The sequence below is a fragment of the Protopterus annectens genome, chromosome 5.part0 (assembly GCF_019279795.1).
Source record: "Protopterus annectens isolate FY-2018-M chromosome 5.part0, PAN1.0, whole genome shotgun sequence".
NCBI classification, from domain to species: Eukaryota; Metazoa; Chordata; order Ceratodontiformes; family Protopteridae; genus Protopterus; species Protopterus annectens.
This window is the reverse complement of record NC_056735.1, coordinates 281,491,166-281,517,728: the sequence shown is the minus strand read 5'-3', so window position 1 is coordinate 281,517,728 and position 26,563 is coordinate 281,491,166. Positions and strand designations below refer to the sequence as shown.

General features: G+C 36.9%; 1 protein-coding gene across 10 annotated transcripts in view; it reads right to left on the bottom strand.

Moving 5' to 3' along the window:
* The window catches only part of MAP7D2 (MAP7 domain containing 2), a 1,271,501-nt gene that overhangs the window by 186,006 nt on the left and 1,058,932 nt on the right, over positions 1-26,563 (bottom strand). For all 10 annotated transcript variants that reach the window (XM_044072255.1, XM_044072256.1, XM_044072253.1 and 7 more), the window contains one exon: positions 17,469-17,616. In XM_044072255.1, coding sequence (XP_043928190.1) covers positions 17,469-17,616 — 148 coding nt within the window. The remainder of the gene's footprint in view (positions 1-17,468; positions 17,617-26,563) is intronic.

The following is a 26,563-nucleotide window of genomic DNA, read 5'->3' as shown; positions in this document are numbered from 1 at the left end:
TTATGATGCCCGCTACCACAGGCGGAGGGCTTCTACACCTCTGGAAGTGTGTTAATTACACATTAACATACACCCTGGAGGGCATTATTGTGCTTAGAGAATGGGCTTTCTATAAAATTGTTGTTTTACTTACTTATCTTTTTAAGTACTACTTTATTTTTTAATATATTTTTTAATGTAAAATAGTTCCTCTGCATAATGTTTCATATTTGCTGTAGTAGTATATGTTAATGGTGTTGGAGGAAGAATTTTACATCCAAGATATAACACTTTAAAAAAATCTGGGTATTTACTTTGTATTTTTGGTCCCTTACTCATAAAACATTTGGCTTATTGCCAGTCATTTGAAACAGAAGTTAAATAATGACATACATTTGAGTTTCAGAGTTTTATTTCCTTCAAAAAATTCATGCTAACACAAATCCTTTTATTTATGTAAGTTTTTAATTGTGTAATTTTATAAGAGCTATAATTAAAATCAGATCTTATTTTTGAGCATTTGTTCTCCTTTATTTTGGGCTTTATCCAGATTTCTTCAGCTAAAGGGTCCAGAAGAACACAAACTTCTTTGCTGCTACCAGTGGTAGATTTCACACTCCTTCAGAAAATGCATGCTAATACAAATTATTTAAAATATGTTCCTATTTTGAGCCTCTGTCCCATTTATTTTAGGGTTATCCAGATACCTTGATCTAAGAACATACCTCTCAACTGGACATATTTTGCAGAATGTCCAGATTTTTGCCTTATATTTTCAGTCTGTTCCTCATAAAAATGTGCTTTTTGACAAACCACTGCATGATCTAAAGCTTAAAGTCGCTAAATAATGACATGCATTTGAGTTTCAGATTTCATATCAGTCAGAAAATACATGTTACCACAAATCCTATTCTTCTAGCAACTTTTTAAGTTTATGAGCAAGCATTTGACCCCTCCATTACGCCAGGCTGTGTCCATATTTCTTGTGCTAAGAGGTTGAAAGTTATGTCTAAGAGGGTGAGCAGTATGAAAAACTGTAGTTTCTGACAGGGATCATTCTCTCTTCATTCTCTCTCACATATGCTAACAGGAATCATTTGATTGCTTTCACACCACTCTCTCACACAGACACACACACACACACACACACACACACACACACACACACACACACACACACACAGAGTCTCTCTGCTTTCATGCACGCATTCACTCACACATGCAGCCAGAAATACACACACACACACACACACACACACACACACACACACACACACACACACACACACACACACACGCAATTTTTCTGTTTTACTCTATCGATCTCTCTCTCTTATTCTCATACACGCATACACTCTTACACACACGTTTTATTTTATTTATTTATTTTTTATTTTAGACTCGCTAAACAGCAAAAGTGCTGCTTAGCGAGTGCAAAATAATGGCTTGCTCACTCACTTTCACTGGCATGCATGCATTCACTCACACACTGACAAACACACAGATTTATTTTTCAGTTGTCTTCTTTTTTTTTTACATTTTACACTCGATAAACAGCAAAAGCACTGTTTAGTGAAAGTAAAATAATGGCAGCCATTCTGCTTTCTCTGTCCAAGCTCCACTGCAGCTTGATATGCTGCCATGAAGCGGCGGACTCATCTTTCAGTGAGCATTACTTGTACATTAATACCCTTCTAGAGAACGTTCATTCTCCAATCAGGGTGGTGATGTACAGTTTGCCTTTGCTTTTAAACATTTACAAATAAGTGAATTTAAAAATCAAAGGATTATTTTGGGAACTCAAGATGTGTCATGAAATCACATTCACAAAAGAGAAAGAGAGAGACAGAGAGAGAGAATACTGCATTTTGCCATACTTTACTGATCTGCTATTTTCTTGTTTTTAAAACTTTCTTTACTGGCAGTTTAGTGCATAAACATAGTTTTGTGCTGTTACCCTGGGTTTGATTCCAGCTGTCTTTATTCACATACTATATGATTTACTACACCTACAAGAGGCTGAGGTAAACTTTCTTAGGCATCAGTTGCCCAAAGTAACTGACACAGAGGAGCATAACACCAATCACTGTTTCCTACAGGAAATCACTGATGGTGGATTTTTTTTTTCTTTTTTTGTCCCTCTTTGGAACTTCATATTTCCAGCTCAGCCTGCAGAGACCAGCAAATCTCCTACCCTCCTCCTGGACTTAATCCAGTATTACTGGGGCCAGTCATGGATCCTAAGGGCATCCTCGGGGCTCATCCTTCTCTGCTTCCATCTGGGGGGGTTCTTTATTTGCCCTACCTACTTCCCTGCCACATCTCCCACACTCATCAGTTTTATGTTTGAGTGCAGCTCCCCTTTGAGCCACACTCCCTAAGGAAGCATTGGCAATGAATGTCCATTCCTCCCTGCCACTCCATCAGTCACCCAAGCTACTAACTTAACCCGGGATGACTGGTGTGTAGCCAGGGCTATATCTCTCTATGCCACCAGTGCAGCTCGTGCTGGAGCAAATTCTAAGCATGCAATAGTAACGATTTACTTCTTTTGGAAGATTTCTCCCTGCTTTGAGTTGGTGTGATAATGGAGCTGATACAGGTTCACAGGTACTCATAAGGCTATTGATAAGTAAGAAGAATAGCTTCTTGTGGTAATTATTAGCCCTTATATTTTGCAATACAAATATCCAAAGATGGGCTAAGCAAGCATATGTTGGAGTCATTGCATGTTTCTACTGACAAAGTAACTCCTGGACACTGGCCAGAAAAAACTGTTAATCACAAAGAAAAATGCCAAGAAAATGCAGGTTTTCATAAACCACACTGAAAGGTAATCACATTCAGTGTGAGACTTCATCATAACAAAATAAATAAATACAAACTCACTTTAAATATCAATTAGACACCACAGGAATTAACATATCTTCCCTACTAAATTACAAAAAAAAAAACAAAATTAATATAAGTTTATAAATAACTCGTCCAAATTACATTTGAACAGAGTAAGGGAGCACACTGCTTTATGTAGACTGGAAAACTGTTCTGTTGGAGTGCTATTCTTTGTGATACATACTTATCCTTCCAGCATGCTCTATTAATTCTGCAAAAAATATTTAAGTCCCTTGAATGGCATTTATGACACCTTTGGACTTGTGAACATGCACCAAGTCTAACAGAATTCGGTCTGTTGAGGCTCACGGCAGTGGTCACCTCTCAAATGCCTGTATGACACTGAGAAGAGAGAGACAAAGCTTTGAGATGGTATATATAGTTATGATTTAGGCCTTTGATTTTTTTAGTGAGAAAGCATTGTAGTCATTCTAGTTGTGACAAGTGTTTGGATAGGTACATACTGAAAGAGGCATTATACTCAATGACTGTCCTGAGTGCTGAGTGCAGTGGAACATTTACTTTCCCAGATCTGGACACTGAACCCTTAGGTACAAGCTGTGCACTGAAAAAGGACTTTCTTACAATAGTGGGGTGTTGTCAATGTGATATTTATAAGGAGAGTCATGCTTACTGAAGGATACAATTATACAGTTCTTGGCATTAAGTTTTAGTCAATTTTTTTACTTCCTGGGTTCAATTACTGAGACAGTTTGCTATTAAGCAAGAAATACAGGGATTAACACTGAGCTGGGGAATTTTGAAGATGGCTTCACAATGTTCAACAGCTTAATTTCAGCTCTCCCAGTTTGAAAAAAAAAAGTGGGAAACAACAGCCAATGATATTGTCAGCTTGAGTAAAATTCAGATCACTAGCAAGTACACTGCCTGGATGCCATCAAAGAAGAAATTTAGAGAACATGAAAGAAAACCAATCAGAAAAGGTGACGAGAAAACACTGTCTCTGAAAAATCTTGTAGGTGTTCAGCAAAAAACAGTTCAAGCTTCTGCTTTGGTATAATAGATGGCGTCCAGTAATTTAGAGTAAAAAATAAATCAGACGTGCTCAAAGGTGATTAAAATAAATAAAGGAGTATATCAACTCAAATTGAAAAAGCCCAGAAAAATAGAAGAATATTTAACCAACTACTCAGATGAACTGATAAAACTACAAAAAATGTAGGGTGAAATGAAGAAAATGCTGGCTGAGAATGAGACTTCTCAAGAACTATTTTTTTTCAAAAAATGGTAGAGTTAGAAGATAGAATATACACAGAAAAACAGAGATTTTCTGCTGTACCACAGAAACTGGAAGGAGCAGACTATAATTATTTTATGAAAGTGCAAATAAGCAACTGGACTGGTATTTCACAGCAGGATTTGTTAACTGAAAGGGCACATCGAAAAAAATATTCTGAAGACAGCTGGATACAACAGCTTGAATCTTACACCTGTTTTTTGACATTCCCTAACTGTTGGAATAAATGTATTGTTATTATAAGTATTTGTATAAAACATTTCATGACATTAACTGCATGTTACATATAGTAAAGCAGTTTTGTGTTGTGTGTAGTCAGGGGTAATTTAAACAGAGAGGAAGTATTTTTAGTGACTGTTATATGTACTAGAGATATTAAAATAAACAGTACTTTTTAGTAATATGGAATATAGGCTTTACAGCATAACAAGAGTAGAAAGGCTTGACTTAAACAAGTTTACTGTGAATATGCTGTCATATTGGGCTGCTGGGGTGTGGCGAGGTGTAAAATTGTACTAATTATTTTATATCAGATGTAGAATTAAGACATTTTCTCATATTTTACAAGGGTGAATGCCTAGATTAATACTCTTGGCTTAAGCTGCAAGCATGTGATTTTTTGTAAGCAAGTAGACTTGAAATATAAGACAAAACGATGAAAGTTGTGAAAAAAATTATTAGTTTCTTACATTTGCAAAGATATTAGTTTTTTTTTTCCCATGAGCAAATACTCAATGGGAGTCAAGAAGTTTGCAGCTGCAGGCAGCTGGTTATTCTGCTGTGATAGAAATTGACAAAGATGTATTGCTGACTACTTTTACATGGAGACAACCTGTCTGCAGGTGCAAGCAATTAATTTTAAGAGTTCTGAGCATTTCTTGCTGAGGGAAATGCAACATTTAAAGGTACAATGGCAAGCAGTTCAAACAAAATGAAGTTTGAAGTGGGACATGCATAAGATATAGCAGCCTAAATACTTTATTTCATTTAATAGAACAGTGTACAATTTACTTTTACTTCAAGATAGCCAGTGCACTTTTTTTCTTAGGGCTACAAGTTAATGTTTTCTGAAGGTATACAGGCTGTTTTTCACATATGAGAGGGAATAAGCAATAATAAAAGAACAGTCAGCAATCAGTGTACATGGGAACACAGGCTGTAGCTTTAATTTTAGGTTATGCAATGGTTAGATTAGGTAATGCCTGTGGAAGCATCTATCAGTTGGAGGAAACTGTTCCCATCTTGAAGGTTAAATTTCATTTTTTGAAGATGTACATACATTTGTATGCTTGTTCGAAGGTAATAGGAAATGGGGTATTATGAGAATGTTTTTAGTTTTTCTGTTTAAGGGTTATCAATAAAAATGAAAAGTCTTGAAAAATGTGGAACAGGATCAAATAGAGATGAGAAGAAACAACCATATAAAAGATCAGCCTGCCAAACAGCATGTGCCTGAAAACAAAAGTTGGAAATACACATTCAGAAAAAATTGTCATGTATAATAGGTGGAAACAATAGATTTTTATCATAATGGCTATGCTATCCATATTATTCAGGAATGTAAATGGCCTTATAGGTACAGATGAAAAGAAAGAATATTGAATTTTATTAAAAAATACAAAGTGCAAATAGCAATAATAGAGGAGACACATTTGGAAAGAAATGAGCATGTGAAATTGACATAGAAGGGATTTCAACACTGATATTCAGCAGAATATCAAGGACAAAGGAAAAGGGGAGTAATTATACTAAAGAGGCTCCAACAGTGATAGAGGGGAAAAAAAGGAAATAATGGTAAATTTGTGGTAGTAATGAGCTGTTGGCAAGGAGGAGGATTATGCTGGCATATATTTATATTCCACCAAAATTTTCTATTACAGAGAAAATATTGGGAGAAAAAAAATCAGCTTTCAGCAGGGAGTATTACTTATAGGCGAGGACTGAAGTTTGATTTACAAAAGAGAGGGGAAATATAACAAAAGAGGGTAGATTTCTAAATATGTTTATGAAAATATTTGGTATTGAAAATGTGAATTCAGTAGTATAAATGTGGACAGAATTTACATATTATTCCCCATGGTACAATAACTGGGCTAGACTAGACAGAAACTATACTTTACAGAAATGTGCATTTATCTACAAGTTTTGACACACATTCAATAAATATTTCAGATTATGCCCTGATAAAAAATAAGATAAAAATGTAGGATAATGAAGTAAAAAATGAGACACTGGCATTTTCCACCTACCTATTAAAGGAGAAGAATTTAAGGAATGGGTGGTGGAAATTATTCATGAATTATTATGGAATATATAAATATCTTCAGAAGTTACAGCTAGCAAGTGGGATAAAATGAAAATGGAGTTTAAAAATAGCGTAGAAATAAAGAAAAAGAGATATAGAGAAGCAGTAACAGGAATTACTTAGCGGGAATGACAAAGGTTAAAGTAACTCAGAATAAGGGGAGTCTCTCAGAGCAAGTAGAGATACAAATGCAGAGTGCTAAAGAGTCAATAAGGGAGTACCTGGATAATGTGCATGAGTTTAGAATCTGTTAAGCAACTATTTTTTAATAATATTTCCAGGTTACAAAAACTTTTAGCACAACAATTTAGGGAACATAAAGTAGAAAGGGTTGTCGTCAAACCTGGGGAGCCTGTAACAAGAAAAATAACCAGAGATCCTGTAGAAGTATTAGAGATATTCTAGAAATGTTATAAATTTGTTTAAAGCACAGAAAAGTAGAAATCATAAAAAGCACACATGGAAATATTTATGAAAGACTTAATTATAGCAAGATTACAGATAGATTAGTCTCAACAACAGATAAGATAGGAGGAGATAAGATAAAAATAATGATGTATAATCAATCTTCAGGAAAGTCTCTAGGCACACATGGTATTCCTATGGAAGTTTGGAAGCTTGGAGGAAAGAATGTGATAAAGATCTGAAAGATTTTGTTTAACCATATTTTAAAAGCCCAGGAAGCACTAACATCTTGGAAGAAAAGCATGGTGACTGTATTGCCTAAAGACAGACAAGACCCATCAGACCCAACTTTAATAGACCATTTTAATTTTAAATCATGATTACAATGTGTTTATGCCTATGCCAGCTAAAAGAATAGAAAAAGTGTTGTCAAAATTATGGATCAATGTGGTTTTGTGGAGGGAAGGCAGACATTTGACAGCATTAACAGAACACTGATGATCCAGAGGGAAGTAGAATGTAAAAAAATATCACTGTTGTTAGTAGGTCTTGATGTCGGGAAATCATTCAGCAAGACAGGGGGGATTTTATGAGTATGGCAATGGAAGCACTGGGATTCCCTGATACAATAATAAGGTTAATTAGGAGGACTGATTCAGATCAGAATGCAGCACAACTGACCCAGTGTTGGAGTCTGATCAGGATGAAACACAACTGACCCAATGTTTGTACTGAGAAAGATAGTTGAGAAGAAGCTAGAGATGAGGAAAGAATCCAACTGGGCATTCCTATATTTGGAGAAAGTATATAACATGGTCTTAAGAAAGCTGATCTGGGCAGTTCTGTAATGATTTGAAGTCCCAGAAACACTGGTAGAATTAGTGCAGGCTATGTATGAGGACACAACGGCTCAAATATGAAGAGCATTCAGTCTCATAGACGGGTTTCCAGTGGGAGTGGGTGTGCATCTGGGTTCAGCTCTGAGCCCTCTGCTATTCACACTGGGGATGGGACTATAGCAGCAAACAGCTTGTAGGGGACAGATCAACAAAGTTGCTGTATGCAGATGATGTGGAATTACAGGCAGAGTCTGAGCTAGAACTTCAGCAAAGGATAGGGGAATGGAATGCAAAAACTGAAGGTAGATGCGATGAAACTAAGTAGAGATAAGGCAGTGGTAATGGCAGGCAATGGTGAAGTTCAGAAGAAGCTGAGAACTGAGATATAAGGGAAAATAGTGGAACAAGTTAAAAGCTTCACGTATCGGGGAGAGCTGGTTGAGGAGAAGGGAAGTCTGAATGAGGAGGTCAAAGCCAGAATCAGAGGGTCTGCAGCCAACTGGCACAGTGTCATGTGTAGTATATGACAGAATAATGCCAAAGAAGATGAAAAGTAATATGTAAAAAACAGTGGTGCGACCAGTACTACTGTATGGTATAGAAACCTGGGCAATGTAGGCAGTCCAGTTGAGGAAGCTAGAGGTGATGCAGATGAAGTACCTGAAATGAGTGGCAGGATGAGGTGACGTAGATGAAGTACCTGAAATGAGTGGCAGGATGCACACTGTCGAACAGGTGAAGAAATAAGGACATAAGACTAGAAGCCAAAGTAGCTCCAATTGTAGAAAAGGTCATAATACAACAGATTATGGTGGCTCAGGTATACAGTATGTGCAGAAAAGCAAAAACAAAAGTATGAATCTGGCAAACAAAACCAGTGTGTGGGGGGGGGACAAGAACCAGAGTTGAGGTGAAATACATGGAAAGTTTAATAACTGTAAATTAACGTTTTCGTCCCAATAGTGTCCAGGGACTTCTTCAGATGACACTACAAGAAAAAGTACACATATTTATTAAAACCAGCACTAGTCACGTGGCTAAATGGATCAACACAGAATCACTGATCAATTACAACAATAAAACTGTCTGATTGCATCAATAAGATCAAAAATTAATTGCCACTGAAATAACTAAAAAATATGTTTTTTTTTAAATATCAAACCATGTTTTAACTGTAATACAATAAATACATACAAAATACAAGAAATGCATACATATACAAGTAAATACAAATAAAAAACATGAAATTAAAATTCATCAGTCTTCCATCCACTAACCCTTTTCCCATTTTTACAAATGGGGTCGAGGTGTCACTTCAATAGTGACAATCATACAGAGCTAAGACCTACACCATCCTGTGGCTAGCCCTGTCATGATACTTCTTCCACACCACACACACACAGACACTCACACCTATGGCCAATTTAGAGTGTCCAGTCCACCTACTGCATGTCTTTGGAGTGTGGGAGGAAACTAAAGCACCTAGAAGAAACTCACACGAACATACGAAGGACATGTAGACTGCAAAGAAAGCAACCTAGCCAAGAATAGAACCATGGAACCTCTTATTGTGAGGTGACAATGCTATACACTGTGCCATCTACAATCATATTGTGGTCATAAATAACAATTTAATTGATTTGTTTATTTATTTGACATTTGGTAACCAGGAAAGTCCGACTGGGTAGAGATTACCCATTTTCGGCCGAGGCCTTGGGAGAAAAGCTCCACATAAAGACTAACACAGAACAATAATTAATTGCAGGACATTAAACAGTGACAAATTACATATGGTAAAAAAAATTACATAGATTATAAAAAATACATAGTTGGGTACAGGATTTTACTAGTAGCAGAAATACATAGTTGGATACAGGATTTTACTAGCAGGAATTAACAGGACTTTACAAGTAAGACTTAAACCTACAATTTATATTCTGGTTGAAGGTAATACAGAGTGAATAGATTGATTGGTGAAGGGAGAAGAACAGAAAGAGAGAATAAAACAGTATAAAGGTAGAGAGTTCTAGATTTAAAGGTTATAGAAGTTATGGCAAACAGAAAGAAATAGGGTGATTAATAGGACTAGGAGAAAATTAAAGACATGATGAATGGATATTAAAGACATGACAAGATGATTAATATATATAAAAAAGGATAGAATAATTCTGACCCTTCACCTCTGGTTATCTTACACATACAAAATTAACATTGCAAAACCATAACTCAGTTTTCCATGGACCTAAGCTTTAATAATCCATTGAAAATGCTCCTGCCATTTGAACCAGGTGGATGTACTGCATTTAATTTAATCTGCCAATACAATTCTTTAGTTTTTATTATTGCTTCTCAGTGTCAACCCTTTCAAAGAAAGATATTCTTTCTACTACATAAAATAATTTTTTAAATCTTTACACGTAATAGAATGTGTATATAGAGAATCAGTTTCAACCTTATTTCTAACAGCGTAATAATGCTTGTAAATCTTAATTCTGAATTGTCTCATGGTTTTACAAACATAAAAGGCATCACAGGACATGCATAAGGCGATACAGACCATACCAGTTGTCCTATAATTACATTTTGCATTGTTCCTAATAACTTTGTCATAAAACTGAACTACAATGTTGGTACTGTCATAGATAAATCTACAGTGCAAGCATGATCCACATTTCACAGTCCCAAAATAGCTGTTGTTATATGTGGATCTTTCAACTATATTATTTATATTTCTACAACTTCTGTAAACCAATTTAGCAATAACTAAATTTTCATCTGCTATACCAGAATATTCTATCACTAGTTTTCAATTCTTGATGATTTGTTTTTTACCTGATCACTACAAGTAGAATGAGTCATAATCACAGCTTGATCAAAATCACATTATTTTAGAGGACTTCCAACATGGCTGTACTTTGAGTAACAGCTGAATTCTGGCTCTCCCAGTCTGAAAACAAAGAAGGCCAGTGGGCCTAGATTTCTGGGTAAATTTCAGTAACTGGCTAGTAAGTGCACTGCCTGGATGCCAGGAAAAAGTAATATAAAGGACCTAGAGGAAAGTCAGCTAGAAAAGGTGAGAAAGAAACACAGACTGAGAGGAGTACTATAGTTGTTCAGTTAAAAGCAGCAAAAGTTCCAGACATGACTTCCAGTAACCTAGAGGAGAGTATAAAGCAGCTGCACACAGAACTAGTTAAAATAAACAAAATATTGATGGAGTACATCAACACAAACAATAAAAAGCTGGAAAAAAATGGAAGAAGCTTTAAAGAGATATTCAGATAAGGTGACAGAACTGCAAAACTCAGGTTGAAATGAGGAAAAGGCTGGCTGAATGTGAGACCGCACAAGAAGAGAGGTTTCAAAAATAATACAGTTGGAGGATAGAGGACACAGGGAAAACCTAAGATTTTATGCTGTATCAAAGAAGTTGGAAGGAACAGACTGTATTCATTTTACAAAATCACAGATAAGCAAATGGACTGGTATTCCACAACAGGAACTGTTAACTGAAAGGACACACTGTGTTTGTGCTTCAAATCTGGTTACTAGAAAACAACCTAGACTGTTAAAAGTAAAGATGCAGTCATATCGGCAGAAGGAGTTGATCCTGACAAAACTGCGGCAGAAAGATAGTGCTAAAAGTGGGAGACAATAGAGTGTTTGTGGAGAATGATTACTCAGTGTACTTCCAGGCATAAGAGGAATAAATATTACTCCATTATTTAGGGAATGTCAAAAAGCAGGGGTGAGATTCAAACTGCTGCACCCAGTCATCTTCAAATTGTTCTTCCCTGTTGGGACAAAATAATTTTTTGATGAAGTACATGCAAAGGAGAAAATACAAAAGTTTGTCCAACAAAGGATGAGCTGTGAATCAGAAGGAGGTTCTGCTTTTTGTTCTCCTGGTGATAAGGACTACAAACAGACTAAGCCTAAGCCTGTGAAATATTTTCCACTGTTTCAGTTTCCTAAGAGAAGGAAGAAAGCATAAGAATTGTCTAGAAGAATCGTGAATATTTTGTAAATGAGACAGAGTCAGGATTTGAGCGATGGAGATGAACAGGACTGAAGCTAGTAACTTGGAAATCGACAACTGGGGAATGATAAAACAATAATTATATTTGTGAATCATGACAGAACAAGAAAATCTGAAAATATTGGACTTCCTTAAACTGTGTTAAACTTGTAGGGGACTTTAAACTATATATCCTGCTTCATGTTATTAATGTTTGGCGAATAAAATCAGTAACTTGGAAACAGACAAATGTGGATTTACAAAGCAATAATTATATTTATGAAACATGGCAGAACAAGAGGATATGGAAATAATTGGATTTTTCTGGACTTTGTTAAATGTGTAGGGGACTCTAAAGCATATGCCCTGCATTATGTCATTAATCTTTGGAGAACAACTTTGGAGAGGGCAGGGGAAGGGAGACTGTTAACTGTAAGTAAAACAATTTTGTTTCTTAATGGTAATGTTTAAATGTTGCATGACTTTCTTAGAGACTTTCTTTACTAAGAAGTAAAGTTTTTTATTTCTTTTTTTAATATAATGTGCATACTAATATAAATAGGTGCTTGATTTTTTTTCTTTTTCTCCCTTCTTTTTCCTTGTTCACTTTTAAGAAATATAGGCACTGCAATGTTCTCTGGTAAACAAGGTATCCTTATCATACTTATCATTATGTCATACTATGGTTGATTTATTGACAACATTTTTTTTTGTCTGGAGGGGTGAAATTAATGAACTTCACTATTTTTTGAGTGAGATCAATAATGCATGTTATTATTTAAGTTTTACTTGGAACTATGACTGCAAAAGTATATGTTTCTTTAGATGTAGAAGTTTACAAACAAGGTAATACACTTAGTACTAAGATTTATAAGAAAAATTTTCAGAACAATGCATACCTCAGATATGATAGTATGCACCTTATGTCAAAAATAATATTGTGAAAGGACAGCTAAGGAGAGTGAGTGACTTAACAGATTGCAATGTAAAATTTCAGTAAGAAAGTAAAATGTTATGTGAAAAAATGTATATTTAGGGGCTACCCAAAGGAAATGGTGTCAGAAAAATTAACTGAAGTAACTAGAAATAGAGGAAGTGTAAATAATTATAATAAAATAAAAAATAATGCCCCCTTGGAATGTAATAATCAGAGAAATAAATATGAATTAGGCATAGTAGTACTGTACTCTATAGATGGGGGTGAGATTAAAAGATTATTCAAGAATAATTGGAAGATTATGGGTAGTTTTCCTGAAATCAACAAAATAGTGGGAGATGAACCTATTTTTGTAAATAAGAAAAGTAAAAATTTCAAAGGTATTTTTCAATATAAAATTAAATATATTAAATAAACGAAAGAAATGGTGGTTAGATGTCTTAATTGTGAACATTGTAGGTTCATATACGAAGGTCCCACAGAAATAAATATTAATAATGTTAAATTACATATAGTAAGTGAAAATATCTGCAAGATGAAGTTTGTTGTATATTTATCAGTGTGCTCACAATGTTCTTCTTTCTATATAGGTATGACTACCAGGGAACTGCATAAAAGAGTTAGGGAACATTATATGCAGTACAGAAAAAAGAAACTAAAAATGCATGGGGTAGGCATTATAAGAACACAGATTGCTCAGGCAGTCCAAAATTTATGGTACTAGATAAAAGTTCGTAATTTTAATAATAAGCTTACAGCTGAAGATGAGATAAAATGGAAGGAAAATTGTTAGATTTTGAAATTAAATTCTAGTCATCCCCCTGGACTTACAGAGAATTTTAAGGTATACCTCAAAAGAAGAAGGTTAAAACATTAAATATGTTTATTATAAAGTGTGTGGGGGGGTGAAATATACCATTTTGTTGGAATTTTCATATGTTGCTTTTAATGTTGTGTGCAACATGCAATTAATTCAAATGAATGTTAATTACTTAATTATTGGATGATTAAGCTGTGATTTGCTTAAATACTAGTAGGGTAAATTAATTTGATATTCAGTCTGAGGAAGTCTTTTACAAGACGAAAGCGCTTACTGAATAAGCGATTGTGTTTTCTGGTGAATAAAGGCTGTTCAGTGAAGTTTCTTTGAGTGGATTCTTGTTTACACGCCGTTTGCTGTTCTCCGTTTTTGTATTAAGGTATCCTTATCAGTTTGTGTCTGATTTGCATGTCACCAGAAAACAATCTGATAAAGAGAAATGGCTTGGGAAAATGTTTACTGAAAGCATTCAAGTGTTTTCTTAGCTGGTAAATCTATAAAGATAAGACAAAACCAGATATCACTTACTAAAATCACAGGCTGTATCATGCATCTTAATATGAATGACCTTTCGTTTTGGTTATCTCTAGCCTGTGGGTGTGGCTATCAGTTTAGAACATTTGCTCTTATTACATACATAGTTTTTTGAGTTGTTATTACGTTAATAGGTTTTGGGGCATCGGGGTGTGTGCGTATTTTTGTTTGAGGGCTTTCAATAAAACAAAAAATTCTGCAGGATGTGACATAAGCTGAAATGGAGATGACAAGAAACAATTGTATAAAAAATGTTCCTGCCAAATGGTGCATGCATGCAACACAAAAGCTGGAACCAGACATTCAGCAAAAAAGCTGTTATATATAAATGGTGGGAATAATAATCCCTCAAGAATATGATTCATTCTATAATATCTTTAAAAGTTAATGGTCTTACAGATAACTACAAAAAAGAAAGAGTAGTGAACTATATTAAAAAATGTAGAGTGCAAATAGCTATGCTCCAGGAGACACACTTGGAAGTACTGAACATGTAAATTTGCTAAAGAAAGGTTTTCAGGATGGTTATTCAGCAGACTACCTGGGGCAAAGGAAGAGAGGAGTACTTATATTAATTACAAGAGGAGCTCCAATAATAATAGACGAAAGTATAATATATAATAATGGCAGATTTGTAGTATTAAGGGGCTACTGGCAAGGGACAAGGATTACAATGGCATGTATTTACATTCCACCGAAAACTACTATAATGGAGTTTAAGAAAATTCTGGGAGAAATAATCAGCTTTCAGCAAGGAATATTACTTATAGGTGAGAAATGGAATTTGATTTGCACCATGAAGATGTGTCGGGGGGGGGGGGGGCTCAAAAGGGAAAATATACCAAAGACGGGTAGATTTTTAAAGAAATTTATGAAAATATTTGGCATGGAAGATGTGAATTCAGTACTAGGAGTTCAGAGTGAATTTACATATTATTCCCCAAGATACAAAAACTGGGTTAGGCTAGACAATGACTGAATATATTAAAAGTGAAGTATAATGTTAGCAGCTACAGTTGTGTTGGCATGGTTTGTAAGGTATAATGTTTGCAACTAAGATTGTGTCATTATGGTTTATTTTCATTTATATAAATGCAAGATTACCTATGTCATACATGAAAATTTAGTAGTAAAGATGTTTTTTGTTTTAAAAAAAAAAAACACATTTGTTTGTGCAATTGGTCAACTCAGGCAATGAAGAGACCTGTCTTAATATTGGGGCATATTTACTTACCCTATCACTCCAAACATTGTCTTTAATATTAGAGACCAATTGATATGGATTAATAAGGATTCTGTTATGGCAGCCAAGGATATGTGATAAGAGACTAAACAAAAAAGATAATATAAAAACTGAGAAATTGGAAGCTCTTGTTTACAGACACAGTTAGTAAGATAGTTTTATACACAGGTTAGGCATATTTTATCAACCATAGATACTGTGGAAAGTAATTAATAAAGAGTTGATGGGATTTACCTGGGAGGGGAAGACAAGAGTTCATTGGGATAAGCTCTTCCTTCCAAAAAGGTGGTTTAGGATTATCTGATTTCATACATCTCAACTGTCCAGATTTTTGCCTCATGTTTTGGTCTATGCTTCATAAAATTTGAAGTTTTCAGCCAAATCACTAAGGAATGAAATCATTAAACAGTGATATACATTTGAGTTTCAGACTTCATATCCTCCAGAAAATGCACACTAACACAAATCCTGTTGATCTGGAAACTTTCTCAGTATATAAGAGCAATACTTAAAATCCATCCCTATTTTTGGGCACTCGTTCCCCTCCCCCCCATTAGTTTGGCTTTGTCCATATTTCTTGCTCTAAGAAGTTGAGAGGTATGCCTGATTTGAATGGATAGTTAAGGTTCATATACATAATACAAGGATAAGCTTATAATTCAAAATGAAAGGGATGAAGATGTAGCAGGGGGGAGTTCAAGCAATAAAGACAGAGTGGGATTTTGGATGCAGATCATTAAAGAGAATAACAAAAACAACAATAAAGAACATTATATTCATAAAGTTGCAAGACGTACTCTAAGATCTAAGCCAAAACAAGAAGTGAAAAAGGAAATTTTGCCAATAGGGATGACAGTAAGAAGGGATACACAAAATAGGCAAGAGAGGGTTGGAATCACTGAATAAAACTGGCAAAGGAACCAAGATATTGGGAGCAAATAACTAGAGCAGGAAAGATAATATAATGGAATGAGGCCAAGAACCCATATGGATTGCAGGCTGGAGACTGCCTTCCCTATTAGGGACTGATAGAATACAGACAAAGGTAAAGAGCAGTTTTAAGTGAAATACCTTCTCTAGAAGAGTTTTTAGTTGAATCTAGAACAGAAGCTGCTTTTAAAAAAGAAATAATTAATAGGGCATATAAAATACTGCATAACTTAACATAAATCAATCAGATGAGGTTAGAAAAGACTGAGAACACAGACTGGAAAAGCAATTTACAAAAGAACAATGGGAGGACATATGTAAGGCTGCCAAGTATTCAACCAAGTCCAGCAGCTTTAGGATCCTTCCTTGGAAGTGTTTGCAAAGAGCATTTCCTCAGGTAGATAGCAAATGTTGGAGGTGTGATGTGGAAGAAAAAGATAACTGTGAACATATGTTTTTGGGAGTGCAATGAGTTGGAAGATTTTAAAAATTCCATACATAGTACTCTGTGAGAACTTTTGGCTGGGCAAATGGCTGTAACTAAGCAAATGACTGTTTTGAGCTGGGACACATGATATGACTTGCCTAGACATAGTAAGTCCTTATTATGTTTAATTCTGTTTGCTGCCATATAAGGGTTAGGGGGTTATTTTTGAATTAGGTGTTCTTATTTCTGAAAGGAAAAGATACATCTAAGCAACTATTTACTTGTGCATATAATTTGGCAGTAAAGGATTCTGCATAAGCATTGGTGTCATTGAGAAGGGGGGAGGGCATTTGAATTTAGCCAGGTCATCTCTCAAGTTTAGCAGATTAGTCTTTTCATAAGTCTCTGAATACCAAGATATTGGAGGATATATCAAGCTTCAGTCTTATAGTGAATGTGCCTGATGTGTGGTCTGATTTGACCATAAAGGAAGTTACAACTGGTCAGAAGTATATGTAAGTTTGGTGGGGGGGGGGTGGCTTGCCCTCCCTATAAACAACACTTGAAGAGAACTTTTTCACTCTTTTGTGTTTCGGAGATTATTGTTTGGCATTTCTGTCACTTGAGGTTTTGTCATTTGGCATTCCATAGTAAAATCATATAATTCTGAGCAAGTCAATTAACCAGGCAGCTCCCAATCTAACTCGACAATGTGGTTAAAAAAATAATTAGATTAAAAAAATATACCAGTTTTTCTCCTCAGGCCTTCACTGTTAATGGAATGTGCCCAAATGGCCTAAACTGTGGCCAACATTAAAAAATATGTATATAAAGTATGAAGTCAACAATAGAGCAAGTCCATTAAAAGCAGCCATAAATACCTCTCAGCTTCTTCTTGCTCACGTTTCTCTTGTTCTTCACGCTCTTTCTGTAATCGAGCCTGGCGCCTTCTTTCAGCTAAATTCCTTGCAGCTTCATCTGCATCCGTTGTACCAGCTTGTTTACTAGAAGATGCAGTGGATGTAGAATCTGGAGAAGGAGGTACACAGAATACACAAATGTCAGGATAAGGACAAGTAGACGCCAATGAATTCAATCACAATCACAACTTATGTGTTGTTTTATGAAGTGTGTTTAAAACTGGTCTATATCACTTAATCAAACTTACTATTTATCAAATCCCTATTTGTCGACCCCTATTCGTCGAATGCACAAATCAGCGAACACAGTTTTAAACAAAACTTTTCCTACGGCAAAGTAATGGTTGGCCACCACCTGGAATTTGTCCTTTTCCCCATTGTAGTGCAATCTTGGAGTTAGTATATTTAGTTGGGGGGGGTGTGCCCCCACCACCTGTTTAGGTTTTAAACTTTATAGTTTTTTTTTTTCATGGTTGGTAGGTCGGCCTACCACTGGTTAGCCCTAGGAAAAGTTTCATTTAAAAGTGCGTACGCTGACTTGTGTGTTCGACGAATAGGGGTTGACAAATAGGGATTCGCTAAATAAGAAGTTCAATTAAGTGATATAGACCCATTTAAAACTAAATTTATATGGAACATTCTGGAAATTCACTTAGAAAGCTAGCAAATGAGCTAGTGAATCATACAAGCTGCTCAGAAGCAGCAGGGTTGCAGATAACAGAGAGAGTGAGAGATAGATCAAATTACAGTATTTACTTAAGTTCAAATATTAAATTAAAAATACAATAAAGATGCATATTATACTTGAAATGTTTTTCATGGGATATTTTTGTTAACTTTTAAAAAAGCCTGCCATGTGATAAAAAAATGTGAGAAACATTAAGTCTGCTTGCACTTTGACTTTCTTAGTAGAGCTGAAGAAATGTATAAAATATGGAGTCAAAGTATCAAAGTACTGACAAAATAAGAAAGTTGCATTAAAAAAGATGAACCAAGGGCTTATATAAACTTGTTCTTTAATTTAAGGCAAGTGCCTGCAAATCTTTTCTAGCAAACACATAACCATCAGCAAAACTGGGTAAGCTACTTTCGTTTTGTCTTGGAAATGATTCCACATAAAGACGGCAAAAATATAATTTATGCTGCACAAAAAACATTCTGGTGATGACCTGAAAATAAGTACATGTCACGTTTGTTATGAATGAATGCTTACCTCAAAGGTATGGGATCAAAATGCTGTAAAATTGTCAGTGTTATAAAGCTGTGTTTGGAGTCTGCAGTTAAGTATTGACAATGAGGGAATTCATAAACAATGTACTCCACATATCTGGGCTGCAATGTGATAAACATACATAGCAATTCATATTGGTTACAAAATCTAGTCGGCATCTGTATGTGGTCTTTCCTAACTGCATAGCTGGAGGGCACTATGTAAGGAATAACTATTACAAATGGCCCCCATGTAAAAGATATGATTCATAAAGGCAGCAACCATTGCATAATGGCTGTCTCTAACCACATAAAGTATGGAACCAGAGTTATGTACAGGCAATTGTCATTACTGTTAGATAAAGTCTGTGCATCTCTTATGTTGAAGTGTTTCTCAGCATTATTTATTTGCTTTTGTTTACCCAGAAAGTCCATCTGGGGACTGAAATGCCCATTTACTGCTGAGGCTCGGAATGTGGGGGAACAGGATATAAAAAAACCATTATGGATGCCTGTATGATGCCCTTGCAATCAGTTCTCATCCAGAAGGGAAAAATGGGCTATATAGGCCATGGTGTGGTGTTACTGGTTAACAGGCACTGTGAACAAAAAAAAGAAAAAAAAAGGAAAATGACATAGATCCTCCATTATAGGCCCTTATTTGGGTTGAACTCCAAGCAATAAACTACTAGTGTGGAAGCAGCTAAAAAAACCACACAACAGAAAATTCATTGTTGCAGTTGCTGGTAATAATTGACGAAGGTGAGCATCAGTTTCCATCAATTCCCATCAATCTGTAGGGCAGATAACTGCAAGAGAGACACTCATAAAAAAGGCACTGGAGGCAGTCCTTCCCCTACTGGAGTGGGATTTGACTTCAGCAGTCACCTGATAACAAATGACAATGCAATTGATAATACATTGGAAAATGTCTGTTTTGGCAAATGCAAGCCCTTCCCACCTCAGAATTAAAAATCTATACAAGAGTCTCTTTTTACTTAATTCCCACATTCATTCCTAAAGCCTGAGTTGACAGTCACACCTACAAAGTAAAAGGCTCTTTTTCCCTGGTTTCCAGCACAGCAGAGAAAGCAAGGAGATGAATGGACTAGTTCAGGGTTAACTTTTGAAACTTTAGGGGGAAATGTGGGCTCATTCTAATGGACACTTACTCCTTATGGAAGAATTATACGATTCCATAAACAAAAAGACATGCAGCTCCAAAACCCTATGAGAAGAGGGGATGCTCACCAGAAAAAAAAACATTTTCCAAGACATAAACTTCCTGTCAATCTTGAATCTCAGGTTCTATGGAGGGGCCTGGTTCTTCAAAGGAGGATGGAGGTACAGCACTCCTTTAAGAAACTCCTTAACTAGTCCAAGGCTGGGCCACAATCCTGCCCCCCATACAATTACAGTGAGCAGAAATACCCAATACATGTACCCTGGCCAGGGAATAACTGAGGCCTTAATCATATAGGTATTAAGAGATAGGTTAGGATCACCTTTATGATGACCAAATATGGTAAAGAGTACCTGTCCACCTAAACTGAGAAATATTTTGACTTGAAGTATAAGTTTGCAGAGTTGAAGGTTGAGTACCAGCCTAAGTAACTTCTAAGGTCTCACCTAGCAAATCTGGCAGTATCGGAGAATGTACAGTGTGGCATTGCTTTAAGTAGCTGTTTGAATAGCACATGCTGGGCCACAATCTTGCCCACCAGAAGATCACATGCAGCACAAATAGTTGACACATGCACACTAACAAAGGAATATAACTGAGGCCCTAATCACATAGCTGTCTGAGATACATCAGAATCACCTTTAAGTACAAACCTGAAAAATGGTTTCATTTACAGGCCTGCAGAGTGAAAGGTTTAGCAGCATCTATAACCTTTAAGACCTCAATTGGCAAACATAGCAAGATCACAGACTGTACACCAGCAGCCAGATTTTGAGATGAAGCTATTATTGCTCCAGCCATGGAAAACATTTATTTATTTTTATTTATTTTACATTTGTTGACCAGGCTAGTCTAGCTGGACATATATCCATTTTCAGTAGAGGCCCGGGGAGAAAAGCTCCAAAACATCTGTGGCTGGGACCAGGACAGTTTAATGTACTGCCAATGACCAGACAGCATGAGATCATATATTTTGTGGCCATTAAGGGGTGGCTAGAACAGGTGTTGCTATTTCTTTTCTAAATGTTATACTGAGATGTGGATACAAAAAGAATTACAAGAAAGCTAGAGGACTCCCCAGAGCCATGAAAAAGGGCATATTTTCTTGCCCTGTTGTGCCAAACAGAACAGGGGGAGGGATGCACTCTCCCAGCTGATGAATATATTTACCTTCGGAGTTCTCCACCTCTAGAAGGGGATATATCACCTTCATGAATACACTTTTGATGGCTACCAATTTACAGTCCGTCATTCACTGAATTTTCAGCTTGCCACCTGCAGGTCTGTATATTATAGGCAGAGATAGAGAGAATGGAAGAAAGTATTCGTTCTTCAGAACTAGTAACACAAACATACCAAGTGTGAAATTGCAGAACCTTACAGAGAAAGGTAAAGGAATGCTTGTGATTATTTTGAAATTAAGTATATCTTTTTTCCAGGGCTATGAAACTTCACATTTAAGTCACAGGTTATAAATGACTGGATGGACTTGCTCTTTTGCAAAAGCACTTTGAATGAACCTGATGAAAGTTTTGACAATTTTGCTGGTTTGGCAAGTGACTGCCAGCAAGATGTCAGTTGCTGAAAGTGTTTACTGAAAAATGAAATGACTATGGAAGACTTGTAACAGACTTGGCCTTTCACTGAACTACTTCAGGAGAAGACTGAAAGTGCAGCTCAAAGAGTCTGCCAAATTATTTCCTAAGGGATGTGATCATCTGAGAGAGTGATGACCCTGTCTAGAGCTCACTGCCAGATTAGCATCAACTCTTCAGGCAGAAGTTATGACCTTGTGCTCTCTTCTTTAGATACTGCCACAGAAACAGTCTGGATAACTGACCAGTGCCACAGAAACAGTCTGGATAACTGACCAGTGCCACAGAAACAGTCTGGATAACTGACCAGTGCCACAGAAACAGTCTGGATAACTGACCAGTGCCACAGAAACAGTCTGGATAACTGACCAGTGCCACAGAAACAGTCTGGATAACTGACCAGTTGTGAAGCAGATCTACAAGAAGCTTTGCCTTCAAGGTTTTCAGGGCTAGAAAACTGCTCAAAGCCACAGATGGCTAATACAGTATCCCAAGTCCAGGGAAGTCATCACCCCTTGAACTATGGTGGGGCCCAGATGAGCTCCCCAGCTTGCAAACAAAACATCCATCACTAAAGTCTGTAATAGGATTAGTTGCTGTAAAGGGAAAGACCCCCCCCCCAAAAAAAAAAATGACAGATAAGAATTGTCTGGACTCCAGGTCCAAGCAAAAGGAAAGTAGCATCAGGAGTTGGAGGTTTTTGGGCATGTGGCATTTCGAAAGCCAGTAACACCTTACTGTCTACTACAACTTCCACAACCTCAAATTTGCAAATGGTACTATGAAACTAATGGCAGCCACAAGGTCCAGAATATGCAGCACAGTCTTAGGCTGGCTCATGCATTATACCCTCACTCAATATGCCAAAGCCATGACTTCCTGTATCATCTAGGACAAAAACAACTGGAAATTCAGTCTTTCCAACTTTGTGTCTTTAAAGGCTATCCTCTCAGCAGAAGTCAAAGGGGAATTCTCACAATGTACGGTTACTCCAGAGATTTTGTCTAGGGAAAAGTGCACGGATATTGCTACAAGAAGCTAGTCATCCACTTAGGGGAAAGCATAAATAAACTTCTCTATAAGACTTCAGCTACCACTGCCATTACCTTTAAAAATCTATGGGTATACAAGAAAACTAATACAGCTATATTTTCCACTGAAGGTGATAGCTAAAGTAAACCATGGAATAGCCTTTGTTGATTTCAAATATGAATGTTGCGAAAGGTTTCCATTACTTTGCAAATGCTAATTTTCAAAGGACTACAGAAATTCTGAGGTACAGAATCCAGGAGAAACCATCCCTCATACTGTGACAAGAAACAGGTGGGAGTAAAATGTGTAACCCATTGTGAGTATGGGACAGCTTCTATGGTCCTTTTTTAAAAATATAGCATAAACATATAGACTTAACCCAAGACAGATGGTGACATGATGGTGAAATGAACTGTTATGCCAGCAGCGATATTTCCACAGATGACAGGTAAACACTGAGTTGAGCACGACAGTGACCATGTCCAGAAACCATTGGCCCTTTATGATGGTTTTCCGAGCCAGGGCAAACCAAGAAGATCCCTCCTATCCACAGGCAGTTGTAGGCTATAGTCAGGACAGGTGTTGTGCTCAACAGAGTTGTACTCCTGCAAGACATGATCAGCAGAAGGTAGATAGGATCATGCAACATTTCATTGCCTTCCTCACACAGCAAGCAAGCTTCTCTCTCTCCCTCTCCCTCTCTCACTCTTTCTTTCCTTTGGGGCTTTTTTTAGAAGAGGAACAGGAAGAAGTGCTTGAAGGGTGATCATAATAGCTCTTCACTGTGCTAAGGGTCTGTTTCTTCCTCAGAAAGCTACTGACCAGGTCCTCCAAGTGTCATGGCAAAATAGTATTTCTTCCATAATAGGCATCTAAAACATTGACTTACCCCATGAGGTAGAAGAAGCTCAACAGCACTACATTGCACAGCCCCACATCTGAGTCAGTGCCCCTTGCTATGCTATTTATACAGTCAACATTTCAGAACTACAGCAGACTGCATGATAGCTCATCTTGGAATCAACTAAGAATCACAGCAAGGCCCTCTCAGAACTCAAGCACAGGAAAGTCTTTGAGCATTTTCAGTGCTTTCTCCAGTAGGCAGCTGAGGACTCTGAGCCATAACATGGAAGAGGAGTACACTCTATTACAACACATGTTTAACAGTTTCGATTCCTTATTGTGTGACATGAAAAAAAATGTTGTGGTTTTAAGATTTATGCTGTACCAAACAAAAATCACAAAGTTGTCAGCTCAATGATATTCACACAAGGGATAATCAGAGCTCCTTAGACTTTTCACCAAATAAGCAACAAAATAGGGGCTGCAACAGAAGAGTGAGGCCAGTCCTTGCTGGTCCTTCTAAGCCTTTAGGCATGAGCAAAGGAGGGATCATCTAAGGGATGGGTCTGGAGATGGCAGTGGACTATTCATCCTTGTTTGTTTTAGAAACAATGGTCTCTGGGTCTTCTGACTCCTACTAGCAGCCTGAGAGGAGGAAGGCCCACATCCTCCACTATCTCCAGACATAAACTACTGCATGGTCTTACATAAGGGCTAGACTAAGACCAATACATGCCTGATGTTGTGTGGCATGGAACCCATACAACAGTATATTTATCAATTGTGGTGCAAGTGGGAAGAGATCTGCACCTGGACAGGCAATGTCTTCATGCTGTATTCAGGGAAGGTGTGACCCTGCACTCATAACTCAAGCTTCCAGCAGACATAAAATGTCTGTTTGATGTCTAGCTTTTGAACTACAAGCCCTGGTATGGAATTACCTTATGGTGGCGTGTTATCCTAGATAGGCTTGCCATATTGAGTCTACATGGATGTCCTAGAATAAGAGATCTCATTTTCAACTGCCACAGATTAGTAACTAGATGATTGGAAGTCGCTCCCTGGGATCAGGTCATCTGCCTCAGGCTCTTAGTCAGTCAACATGGGCCCAGTCAGTATAAACACCCTCAAAGGGGGGTCAAAGAGTGCACCTCCTCCTGTGCCACATTTCGCCACTGAGGTAGAGGAATAGATCAAGGTTAGTGCCTCAATAGCCAGCAACAGCTTCTGTACCTGCAGAGATAAGAAAGCCATCAAGAGAGCTAGGCCCAGACATCTCTTTGTGGTGATGCTTGACCTATACCAAAGTCCACACGGTAGACACTCCCAGCAATCCCTGCTTGAGGGGCTCTCAAATATTACCACATTTTCATCACAAGGGTGGCCAAAAGCTTATTTTATGGCTCTGACCAGTAGAAGGGTTGAATCTCTAGTAAGCATGGCAGTGTCAGATGTTTGCCCCTCCCATAGACAATACAGGCAGTACTTTTGTGAGCCTTGGCTGATAATCTGACACTTACGTGGACAGTTCATAGATTTGTAAAGTCTGGAAAAGGGTCAGAACTGCACTAGCAGCAAAAACCACAAGCAGGCTTCTACAGCTAGGAATTATTATCAGGCATGTGAAGTTGTGGCAAATGTCAGCACAAGAGATGAGAGCTTCTGAGAGCCAATCTTTCAAAATATGCCATATTCTGAATGGGAGAAAAGTTGAACCTAACCATTGATCCAACAAGGAGATTCCCTGATAATTATATCTTTCATTTCATACCTGGGTTTGAAACACTAAGGGAATCTAAGAAAATGTTCATTAATATGAGACAAGCCTAAAAGATACATGCTGCAGTGAGAATTCAGGACAGCCCAAAGTACAGGACAAGCTACAGTCTGCAGGATACTCTGTAGCTGCTTGGGAAGAGAGGCTCCCAAAATGTTATATCTCACTGTAATCTTTTTTATGTGCATTCCTATGTTGCATTATTTTCTTGCAGTATTAGAAGATGTTACTAGCTGCTGCATATGTTTTAAAACTATATAATGAACTGTATAGTTTAATGGTGAAAATGAAGTGGTACTACCAGCAAAACTATAAGTTCAGATGCTAGAATATGCTGCAATTATTTCTTGAGTCTGTGCAATACAGTTTGGCCCTATCCTTGTCGCTAATTATGTGCAGTCTAGATTATATATTAAAGTTGCTGAACTATTAAAGGTATTTGACTTTCTGTCTAAGGTAAAACACCTGACATTCAGCAACATAGATTTCAAGGATTTCATGGACTTACAACAACTTTCAAGAAGGAGGGAATGAAAAACAAATGGAAACTGTACATATTATGACCGTGTATGATGTAAAAATTCAGGTGAGTGATAAATGGCACAAATACAACAAAATAGTTGAGCATTTTATCTAGTGCATGGAGCGCCACATTTACATTACAAAATCAGGAAAAGGATGCCCCTAATGTGAGATTAGGTGTTGACTGTGCTTATGGATGCTCAACAAAAGTTTAAGGAAACATAATAACTCACAGGCCTCACTTTAGAAACTAACAGTGGACAGTAGTAGCTGGAAAACAGCAGCAGTAACAAAATATAAACACTGTTAGAACATCATTTTGCCACACTTAAAATAGAAAGAATGGCAGAAGTGTCTAACAGCTTTTAAAGCCATTAGTTCTATACAGGGGCACTTCTTTTCTGCCTGCTGTCTGACACTGCTGCTGAACACATTTATTTAAAAAGCCACAATATCACCTGTGTCTTTTTAAATGGATCCTTGCACTGTACTTATGTCTAACTGGCAACTACTCAGCACTTCCCTGTGCCTGGCTTGGACACCTGTGATTACAAGACCTTGGATTACATCTAAAGCCATCTGTGGACCTACAAAGCTGACATAAGTATTATTACTATTATTATTATTATTTTTGCAATTGCTCTCTCAATGCTATTTAATAGTTATGTGCTGCATTTATTAATTTGTTTGAATTTATCACTGTTTTTCAACTTGCATTGGTTAAAAAACACCATCTGTTTGTTACTGTACCACTCTTAGGTCGTTTTAACAGTATCCTTATATCTCCCAACTTTCTCTGATACTGTAAAAGCTTTTCTGAGTATGCCAAAGTTCTTCTACATTTGCCAAAAATGTTGTAAGTTTTTCAAAGCTTTCCTGTGTTTGTAGATGTTTT